The 11,753-nt window shown below is 42.5% G+C and overlaps 1 protein-coding gene across 1 annotated transcript; it reads right to left on the bottom strand.

Moving 5' to 3' along the window:
- Positions 1-3,841: 3,841 nt before the first annotated feature.
- On the bottom strand, positions 3,842-11,531 carry PLEKHB2 (pleckstrin homology domain containing B2; the record flags this gene model as incomplete). The annotated part of the gene is made up of 7 exons (XM_079539718.1): positions 3,842-3,978; positions 5,495-5,597; positions 6,507-6,596; positions 8,917-8,956; positions 9,858-9,960; positions 10,727-10,879; positions 11,495-11,531. 7 exons carry the CDS (start codon positions 11,529-11,531, stop codon positions 3,842-3,844), a joined length of 663 nt encoding a protein of 220 aa, XP_079395844.1.
- Positions 11,532-11,753: the final 222 nt, after the last annotated feature.

Raw genomic sequence — 11,753 nt, 5'->3', positions numbered from 1 at the left:
GCGCAAAGGTTCGTCAGCCTGAGCTCAGCTCCAACAGCCACAGCTCTCCAGCTGCATTTTGCTACCATTTTGCTGGCCTTTGTAACTCAGGCCTTCAGGAGAGACTGGAGGGGCATGGGATGAATCGCAGCACTGTTTTCTGACCACCTTGCAATGGAGACATCCTGTAAGCTGACTACGGAAAGAAAACATGCACTCATCCACAAACTACCTACGTGAGAACTGTTGGAATAATCAGACATAAAGACAAGACACACTTAAATATGAATTTTATTGCTAATGATATTTTGCTAAAAATTAGAAAGGATGTATAGGAAAAGCAGCATTTATGGTAGTGTGCAAAAACAAGAATGATCTAGAGTGGGGGGGAAAAGCACTTCCTGCATGCTACCCTCCATGACATATACATATATCTTGGTCATATCATGAGGAGGAAAAGACACAGACACATTTGATGAAAGCAGCTGTGTATTCTTGCCTTCATTCAACTTGCTCGGCTGGTTGAATCTTCACGTATTGAATTGTTATTCCTAAGCCCTTACCCTCTCACAGAGGCTAGCTCCTCAGACCCTCTCCTTTAAGCAGCACAAGCTGATATGTTTCCACATGTCACTAAGAATCTTGCAGGCAGCCCTGCTTCAGTTCTTTAAGATGGTTTGGCATACAAGAGGGCTGAGAGCTTCCAATTCATTCTCAAAAAGCTTGGCTGCATCCATGGCTTTTGAGTCTCTATGCGAATGTGTAGACTTTGTGAGCCCTGCCATGTAATTCTGAACAGACTTTAACTGCTATGGAACAGATTGTGTCATTAACAGATAGTATGCATTATGAAGAAGAGTGACACTGCAGTGGAGGTGGGGTTCTCATGGCTGTAAGAGGTGTTAGGCCCCAGCTAGGAAGGTACATGCCTGGTGCTCTACAGGTGAAACTGGCACTGCTGCAGCATGAAGCTGAAAAAAGCACATGTTGAGGACTATAATTGTGATCTGTTCTGAAAATGAACGATTTGTATTTTCTTTGCACTGAGAAATTCATAATTCTTTCATAAAGCTGTATCTTTAATGGAAACTTGATTCATTTTGAACGTTAAAAGTAGATCATTTCTTGCTTTGATTTTAAACCCAAGAATCATAGAATAGAATGAGGTTAGAAAAGACCACCAAGACCGTCCAGTCCAACCATACACCTACTACCAATAGTTAAACCATGTCCCTTAGTACCACATTACACACCACCTCCAGGGATGGTGACACAACCACCTCCCTGGGCAGCCCATTCCAGCACCTGACCACTCTTACAGAGAATAAATCTTTTCTAATATCCAACCTGAACCTGCCCTGGTGCAACCCGAGGCCATTCCCTCTCATCCTATCACTATGAGAAGAGGCCGACCCCCACCTCACCACAGCCTCCTTTCAGGGAGTTGTAGGGAGCAATAAGGTTTCCCCCGAGCCTCTTCTTCTCCAGACCAATATCTTTGTCTTAAATACTTCACTTGAAGAAGCTGGGCTCTCAAATACAGTTAGCTCTTGAAAACACAATATACATGTTCTCCTGCTGTGCACAACAGCTGTTTTTTCTTAAAAACAAAACAAAAGGAAAAATAACCCTCTGAACTTACTAGCTAATTCACTTTGTGCTGTTCTTTAACAATCACTATGAAATTCAAAAGGAATCAGAATTATGTTTATTTTCTTCCCGTCTTACAAGCTAAATATCACAGAAGGAGGAGATGGAAGCATTCTGCATCTAATTATATAGAAGCACAACTAGGCAGCAGTGTAGACACATAATCAATGATCTCAAGGCTTAAAAGTTGTAGAAATGTTTCTTTGCCAAAGTTCCAGGCAGTCACCACCTCCTTCTGGGCTCAAAGGTACAAGGCCTCTGTGAGAACTTAAGCAGAGCACCATTCATTCCTTTCGTGTTTATCAGTAGGAAGCTTCTGCTTTAGTTCCTTTTTTGAACCTGCAGCAAGTGAAGCCCTTTTAGGGCACAGCATCGGCAGATCATATGCATCTTTATTCACCTCTGAAAGGACACTGATAGATGGCTCCAAGCCAACGTTTCCAGAAAATTCACATTCCCTGGATTAGGCTCACTTTTAGTAATATAGCCAAGATAACATGTCTGTTTCCTTCCCATTATTTCAGTCTGTTGGAGATGGTCCTAAGAGTCAGGAAAACTTAACGTTTCTGCCTGGCTGCTATCCACATTCTTGTCCAAGACCTCTATTGTTTAAATATGTAGGATACAGCCACAACGACTTTTGGATGAAATGAAAAAGGTCAGAGCTTGATCGATAAATTTATGCGGGTACAAATTTTCATTTATTTTCATCTTTTGTGACATACCTGAAAGCCTCTGAACCTGAAAGGAATGAATCTCCTTCTGAATGAAAGCATATAAAGAAGCCTTAACATTAAAACAGTATGATCACAGGAAGCTGAAAGTGGAAGTATAAAAATAAGACCTCTTACTATAAAGAACTCATCTTGGGCACCCTGCCTCTTTTACCTGATTAAGGAAGCCACGTGCATTTCTTCTCAGCTTTCCTTCCTCTGCCAAGCACAGCTCAGCATGGATTACAGCAGGATAATGAACCAGGCCACAACACACACAACAGCTGCCCTCTGGGTTACAGCCCATACGCAGCAGCTTGCAGGAGCATGTTGTGTAAGGAACCAGACATAAAAGCAGAGCCAGCCAGGTTCCCTGGAGTGTTTTCCCTAACTCATGAAAGGGAAGAAGAAGCCTGTGAGAGGTGAGGGGGAAGTGTGCATGGAATAAACCCAGTCTCAGCTGTGCTTGAACCTAGTTGCAGGTAATGAACGTGGATCAGGACACCTTGGAGGCTGAGAAGAGGCAGACACTACCCCAGCCATAGCAAGGCAGCTGATTTCAAAGTTCCTGTCTGCAAGGTCTGCTAGTGCTGTTTGTGTCTCTTGGCTAATACTGCATGCAGAGGGATTCTGACAAAGTTCTTCAAGTTAGTTCTCCTGCAGACTCTGCAGAGCAGCAGCAGTCATTAAGAGCAGAGATACCAACAATGGCCTCTTCCTCTGCAGCGCAGTTGGTTACAGTGTCTGAGGAGTCTGACTTCTACAGAAAAAAAAAAAAGATCCCTTGCAAAGGTAAGGATCCTTTACTTTCCCCTGATTGGAGGAACTGGAACAATAAATATTGGTCTTCCTTGCCACTGGTCATTCACGTTTCTGGGATAGTAAGAAAAGACCACTGCTGCTTCTCAGCCATTCACTTCATATGTGCTCAGACAACTCTGCCTAGATGGTGAGAGAGACAGGCAGAGGATTCTATCTAAGGAAATGCATTACCATCTGCAGACAAGCTTAAAAACCACAAGTCCTTAAGCATGGCAGACTGCCTAATGCCAAGGGGTTTCTGCTGAGCTGGATGTTTGTCCAGGGGATGTTTAGTAACCAGCAGTATATGTATGCTAACTCAGGTCTTCTATAAACCTTCTATTTGAACTGGATTTTAGACCTCCCCAAAAAACCCAACGCCTTTCTTTCCACTGGTGTTTATGTTAGCAGTATGTTCACAAGGTTACTGCTGACTCTGACCATGTTACACTGGTGCTCACATTGATCCTCACCCCTACAGAACCTACTGTCTCAGAAAAGATCGAAGAGCAGCACATGCCTTTTCCAACCAACTGGTGCCTTTAAACTCTCCTTTGGACAGTTAAGAATCAGTTATTAAGATGTCACTACTAGAAAATAACTATTGCATTTTTGAAAGTTTAACAGTAAACAACATTGCCAGTATATTATTGCACACAATAAAGGTTTTGGAACTACAAAGATAAGGAATGAGAAGTCTAGAAGACCCAGAATAATGATCCCAGAGCCATTCCAGTCGCTGCTCCAGCAAGCATGCCCAGTGCAAGATCTCCATCACTGTCACGGTAACGCTCTCGAATGATGATGTGGTTTGCAGGGGGTTGGCCATATGGTCCTAGGCAGTAAGAGATTATTAGAAGGAGGGCAGAAGGAATGTAGATCATAATACCATGCATTTGGATTTCAAAACATGTCCATTCCTTCCCTCTCTTCCTTCTGTTGAACGCTATGATGATGTCAGCTAGAAAGGTGGAATGCACAGAATCACAAAATCACAGAAACATCCCTGTTTTGGGTTCAGCCTCCATAATTACAGAAAAATTACAGGAAGCCAGCAAGACTCCTAGCCTTATAAAAAGTTAACATCCCAGAGAAAAGCTCATAACAAATGTAAAGCTGAACACAGTCTGCATCTGTATTTGCAAAGAATCTATGAATGACTTGCATCATTCCGTCAGGATTGGTGGCTTAATGTAAGACATGGGTCTAAAAATTTAGCCAACTTTGAAATTAACACAAATAGTGAAGTCCTTCAGTAGCTTTTAAGCCAGTGGTTTGCCAGAAAATGTGTATCAGTTATTTGCTCTAATTGCTCCTTAATACTTCAGCCTTTGCATCAGGCACTGATCTGTGGCACGGTGACAGCTGCCACATGCCTTTTCAGATGAAGACTGGCCCAGCAGTGAAGAACTAACCTAAGACTATTAAAAACCAGCAATTAACCCCTGCTCTGCAACAGAGTTGTGCAAATGCTGCAGAACTCTGTGTGTTTGTGTGATCTGTTCCTTAGGTCTTCACTAACTTCGATGAGGAAAGCTGTAGAATCTTTCAGCTGGTGCACCTCTCTTGTCACAAAAAAAAAATGGAAAAGGCAAATGAAGTAACCTGTCAAATGGTTAAAAAATCCCCCTCAAAAGTGAAAAGAAAAAAAAAAAGAGCCAGAGCATACAGACTTAGTAATTATCCATGCTAGACTAAGCCTCTGATTCTGTAGAACGGGTTCAATATGCAAAGATAAACCTAAATTGAGGTAACTAAGCTAACAGCATACCGTAAACCTTTGTCTCTTTCTCTTTTATTGAGATTGAGAGCTATAGAAGACTGCAAGGCTAAATATAAATATACTCATTTACAGCAACCCCAGCAAACAGAAAATGCCTTGAGAACAAAGCTACCTTTGGAACGTCCTCATTTAATTCTGAGGTCATAGCTGGAGATGAGTGTTGGTAAAAATTAAGCCCACTGCTGAAATAAGATGAATCAAAATTTCCATCTCACCCAATAGAGTACTAAGTTAATTTTGCTCTAACTTTCTTATGTTTCCTTACAAAATGTGCTGACTATTGCAGTTAAAGAGTTCTGTGTGCTTTGAAAAGAGTTTGTAAAGCAATTTACATATATTGGAATCACAGCTGGGGCATTAGAACACTTAATACAAATTTGACTGAGCTCAATTTGTTGTGAAAGGGTGAGGGGGCTTTGGTTCCAGTTAGAAGTCAGGTTTCTTTCCATCACTGTTGTGCAGGAGCAGCAGATGGTAAAGGAACTTGAAAACGTGGTATCTGAACCCAACCCCCAGTGTCAATTACTCAGGTTTCTCCACCATGGAGAATATGGTTGGTAGTGATTACCGTGGTATGGATACTGGTAGGCTTGTCCAGTGGAGGCATAGAAGACGTGAGGACCCACAGTGGGATATGCACCATGGTACTGACCATAGCCATAGCCATAGACCTGGTGAAGTTAAAAAACATGTCCGTTACAAAAGTATTCTTTGCCATGTTTCCAATTCTGCACTTTGTTCTCAATTCTCCCTCATTTCTAACGCAGTTCGATGTTCATTGAAATATCCAGTCTGCACTGACTTAGAATCCTGGAAAGGATTCAGAACAAACACTTGAAAAAGAAATGCTCCTAAGCAGGAATCACTTCCCATCCTTCCTGGGTGGTGAGCATTAGAGGCAGGGCCTGGCTTGTTAGGCCAAGCCACAGCCCAATGCTAGCCCTAATACAGCTCTCAGTAATCACATCTAGTTCTAAGCAGTAAGGGGCTGCAGCAGAGCACAAGTGGTGCAACAAACAGTACCATCCCAAACTGCACCTTTGTACATCACTGCACAAGTCAGAACATCCAGAAATCAGCAATGCATACTGCTTCAGCCCTCATTCTGTTCCTCCTCCAGTGCAGAACAACTGTGCACCCAGGAGCTAGAGTCACTTTGTTGCTATGACATCCTGTGTACCACAGAACTTGTATGTGTTCAAAGTGACAGCTCCAGTCATTAAGTTCTATTTTTAAAACTCCTGATTTTTACACCCTTTCAGTGCTCACACAATGGGCTGCATGACCAAGATTTTTCAAGATCAACCAAACGACTCCTTCCCTCTCTTTAAGAAGCTTTATTTTCTAAGTTCATGGAGCACCCACCCCTTAACAGATCTCCTAGCCAAATCTGCCCTATCCCTTTCCAGGGAGATCCACTCAAGTAGGAGTGAGGATGTCCTGTTAGTGCCTCATTCCCATCTGCACAAACCTTAAAGCTGGATGTGTCTGTGAAGCACAGCACAGCACTTTGGGGTGCTTGAAGGATGCTTGCTTCTGCTACCTCACTTATTTTAAAGCTGCCCAAGTGCAGTTCTTACCTCAGGTGATGGGGTAGCATAAGCTGTATAGGGAGGAGGGGCTGAGGAAATTGCTGTCTCATCATACATCACATCAGATCCCACGTAGCCCTGAATGCCATGGAAAGATAGCAGTCAACACCTTTTTGTGCAGACAGACAATTTGAGGAGGAAGGAGATTAAAACTTAATGACCCCCAAAGTAACTGCAGAGATCTGCTGCATGTTAAGAAAGCAGAGAGTGCCTCGTAAAGACACACAGCAAGAAACTACTCGGAGAGCAGACAGACTGAGAGGCCACAAATGCATCATCATCACTGTCGGGAGCCACACAATTTCTTACTTGTGTGTGTGTGTGTGTACAAAGCAAGCCTGTATCTCCTATCCATATATGTGCACACAAGCACACTGATTCCTTCCCTCTTTTCATCATCTCAGTTTTAGAAGTTACCATCATGTTCACTGTTAGTTTTCAAATTACAAACAAGTGTTCACAATCAAGCTTGCTGCTTCCTGGCACCCTAGTGTAATGGTGTCAACAAGAGCAGATAAAAGAAACAAATGTGGCAGCCAACAGCACCACCTGCACATTTTAGCACAACTTCTTAGCTACCTGTCACCTTCTGGCCATGAGGAGAATGAAGAAAAAAAAAAAGCAGATATATGGGTTTAAATCCAGAGGTTTGAGGGCTGTTTTTTAAGAATTTACCTTTCCAATGCTACATGTAATTTTGGCCCTTTTTGAAGGCAGCCTCGAAACAAAGGTGATAATTTACCTGAATCCATCTTCAAGGAGCTCTCTATAGATGATTATGTAAAGATGTGTTCTTGCACCTGATACCAGAAGTTTACAGTGATGCTCCCTGTGACTTATCCCAAGAAAGAAACAGCTCTGGTTTTTGAGTGTACAAATATATGCTTTAATAGCTCAACAGTGTTCCTATCAGCTCTTCTAACTGGACGACAGAAAGACTTTTGATGGTGTATTATGGACGTATCCTAAAGGAAACTTGTGATAAAAATTCTGAGAATTGTTTGAAATGCACTGTTGAAAGCACTGTATGAAGAGGTGGGTATTTCCACTGCCTGAGATGAAGCTCTGTGAGTGCTCACATCTCAGCAGTAAATGTATTCTGGTTTGCTGCAGGAAACTCTATAGAGGCATGTGACTTAAGTCTGCAGATGTCTTTAAGTGACACGGTTCTCAAAGCTAGGAAGATCATCTGGTCATTCCAGTGAAGTTGTGAGGCACTGCTGGAGGCTCTGTGTTTTTGAAAGCTGTATCACACACCTGCAGATGGACTCAAATCCAATTCCCTGGCCAAGTTCAAGTCCAGGTGGAGAGCTGTAACAGCTCTGGAAAGTACTAATTTCATACATATCTTGTGCAGACAGCTATCTGCCCTACTTTCAATGGCAGGGGTCTGCCTTGGCTGAAGAAGCTGAGGCACTGGCAGGTTTTGAACACCACCTGGCATCGCATCGGGGACATGAAAAACAAAAGCTCCTGAAACCAGGAGTCACTGTCTCACATATAACAAGATAAATCCACTGAAACTAGAGCAGACAGATTATGAGTACTGTGTCCTCTGCATGAGGAAAGTTCCTTAACTTCTCATTTAACAAAATGAGTGTAACTGCACTCAGGCAATTGAGTCCAGAATAGTTTTGCAATGACAAGTGTTTGCTTTGGGCATCTTAATTATATCATATGACAGATGTGTCAGTGAAGAGGCAATGTTAATGTGACCCATCAAAGACTGAAACAAGCTTCTTCAAAACACAGCATTTTCCCACTGAAACATCTCAGGCTGATTCAGTCTAGTCATCTAAGGACAGACAGTGCTAAAAAGCATTCTGGAAGGCATTCTGGAGGAAGAAGATATTCACAACTCCCAGAAGATACCATTTCTGGTGAACTCTATGACTCACAGAGAAATCCTTCTGGTTTCTGACCTCTTTACTAAACACAGCTAGCATGCTGACGCAGAGGTAAGGTACTCCTGGGCATACCTACACTTCCTTCCAGGCACCTCTTGTCCTCTGCCAAGAGTTATCCTGCAGTGTAATGGAACTATATTAAAAACACCTTCCTTTTTAGGTCAAAAGTGTAGCATACTGACAGTAAGCTTCCTTTAGCACTTGGCATACCACAAATAGAAGGAAAAGAACCATTTTTGATGGTTACAGATTTGCATAAAGCCTCAGTGCACACTTCCTTTACAGACCAGCCTCCCAAACATTCATTCCCACTCAGAGAAATCACTCTCAGGAATCACTCACTTCCATCCAGTCTGTATTTGCCTGGCTTTGGCTGCATGGATGACATGCTGGTGATGCAGAGATCACTCCTCTCCCAGACTATAAGCTTTAATCATGTTCATAGCCCTCTAGTAGAGGTTTTTGGTGTAAAGTCTATGTAAAACACTTACTGTGTTTCTTCTGGCATCCTGAAGAGCAATTTTCCATGCCCTGTCAAAAAAATAAAAAATGTTTAGTGGAACACAGATAAAAATTAATGGCACTTTTTCTTCTTAGTACTATGAAGAAAACTATGTTAGGAATTCGAGGTAATGCAGGAGCAGAGTTTCAGATACTCCATGTGTCAAAGCCTAATGATACAGTAAAATGAATGCACCAAAAGTTGCACCAAGATTGAAAAATAATTATTTCCTTAGCAGAGCTTAGATGGAGTGAGAAGGAACAAGAAAAGGACCGTGACAAGGAACACATCTGAAGGCCTTCACTGCGAGCCCAACAGGCAAGTGATATGCAACTATGCTTGGGACAAAATAATGGGAAGAGATGCACCAGAGAAGTTGTATCCCCTTCCTGAAGAGTTGCATCTGCTGACTGGAGAGCACAGCAGCTTGAACAGAAGGCACAGACACTTCATGCAGACACTCCCATGCTGTATGGCTGACAGTGTGCCCTATAACCACGCGTACTTGGCAAACACTGCTGGTAGATGTTATCCAACTAAACACAGCCAAGGTCACAGCACTGGAGTACAATTCTTTTTAATGACTGAGACGTCCTTGGGCTACAGAGGGTCATGGGCTACTTTAAGAGGAGAGAAGTGAAAATAGAATCTATTCAGAATATTCTGCATTAGCTGTATTACTAAGATGCTTCTACTTCTCTCAGCCTCCAGTGCTTCCAGTGAATAAACTTGCAGGCAGTTTGCAAGAACTGCATCTATGTGAGTTAGACAGCTCATGGAAGAGCTATCTTTTTTGTAACTGAAATCCTGCTTGAGAATTTTCTTGAAATATGTCTCTGAAAATCTAAAGGAAGGATGGTAAGTAAGGGGAGGGAAAAAAAAGATAATAGAGGAAAAAGTAGCAAAAATGATATTATTTGGCAGACTTACAAACAGTCATCTGCACTTTCTGCACAGAGGTTGATGGTCTTACCATCCCGACAAACAATCTGCAGTAAACAGTCTCTCTGCTTTCCCTCCGGAGGCTGGAAATCTGAGTTGGGGAAAAAAAAAGGAGATAAGAAGAATCTATAACCAGAACTTCACGATCCTGTTTACAAGAAGGGCGATAGCTTATGCAAAACTCTGGACAAAATAAACTGTGGCCAATTGTAGCTGCTTTCCATGACATCAAAACAGCTTAAACTAGGATGTAACCTGCTCTCTTTAGAATATGTCCTGAAGGTAACTAGCTCTGAACATCACTCTTAATACATGCAAGTGTCTTACAGCAGAACCAATCTGTACCTAGCTGTAAGTACTTGGGGAGTACTTCTGTCCTTTACTGATGCACATCAAGGGGAGTACTGATAAATGCCAGAGGTGAACTTTGTAACGCTTGAGAAAAATCTGCTAAGGTTTCCCATTTTGCATCCCAACTCTCCCTCCAGTCAGCACTGTAATTTCACCAGTAATGCTCTATGATCAAACACACAAGCCTACTGCAAACATCCTGGTCTCTCACGCAAACCTGCCACCCGCAGGTACGCTGTAAGGTACACTGTCCTCATTGAGTTGTAAAAGGAAGAACTGAGCACTAACCTAACCTATCACGTGGTGATATCACCCCACAAACACATGTCAGGCAATTATATCATAGTTGGAGAGTTCTTGTGGTTTTTTTTTCCTTTTAGAACAATAAAGCTGCACACCTTGTAGGCATGTTTACTTCTGCACAAGTAGTGCTGTAATTGGTGTGCTGGGCAGGCACTGATGTTCTGAATCTCTCAGTACACAAATTCCAAAGGTCTCAGTGTTACCTCGACATTCATTCCCCACTCTGAGGTTGATGCAATGGATTCTCATGTGGATTTTATCTTCTATATCATGGCGATTCTGATCGTCATAGAATATCAAACGGCCATCAGACCACAGGTCAAACCAGTTCTTCTTCCAGCGCCGCAAAATAGTGCCTTTAAAATCAAACAGTCGCTTTTGAAGGCATATATTAGAAAGTATTTGTGTCTTGAAGTTAATAAAACCAAAATATCCCTCCAATATCCCTCCCAATTGCCCCAGAGGACAAAGGCACTCTCAGCCTCCAGGCAAAATCTTGTCCTACCACATTCCTGCTTTAGAACATTATAGAATTGGGTTCTGTATTTCATCTATTACTCCAAGTTGCAACTGAGTGTATTTTAAGGGCATAACCTGGTGCTTTAATTCTATCCCACTGCAAGAACAAGCAGAAGGCATGACTAACTGAAGACAATAATGTAAGGTGTCAGGCAAAGTTTCCAAGTCTCCACTTATGTAACACTAATTACAGAACAGCATCTGAAGCAGGGCAGTCAGACACCTGAGCTGTGATACACACAGTTTCCCACTAGTACACCCAAAGGTAACATGGAAATGCTGCCATGATAGGTCCCTTTGTGAAGTGTCCTATAGTCAAAAAACAAGGACAACAACTCGCAGACATAGAGATCTGTTTGAGAAATAACACCTGGGAATGGCTGAGCTGCTGCAGTGTTGTCTGAAGGAGTCAGACACAGCAGGGAGAAAAAGGGGAGAGCCCCATGACTTACTTTGACGAAGCAGCCAGCCACTCTTCACAAACGCCATTGTTGCTTAATCTGGTGGACAGAAGAGGAAGGAGAGGAAGCAGTCATCAGTATTTCACAGCAGTACATTAGAAAGAGGCATGTCCAGTTAGAAACCGCTCTGCACTCCACTGGTACTGCAGGCAGAGAAGACAGATCTCAACTGAAGATCCTCACTAAGGCCGAATTAGTGTTCTAGATCCTAGCAAGTGGAACGAACGTTCAATCTGACGTGACTGTCAGA

Source organism: Tetrao urogallus (genome assembly GCF_951394365.1).
Source record: "Tetrao urogallus genome assembly, chromosome: 9".
NCBI lineage: Eukaryota > Metazoa > Chordata > Aves > Galliformes > Phasianidae > Tetrao > Tetrao urogallus.
The sequence above is the reverse complement of the archived record's forward strand: the minus strand, read 5'-3'. Positions and strand labels throughout refer to the sequence as shown.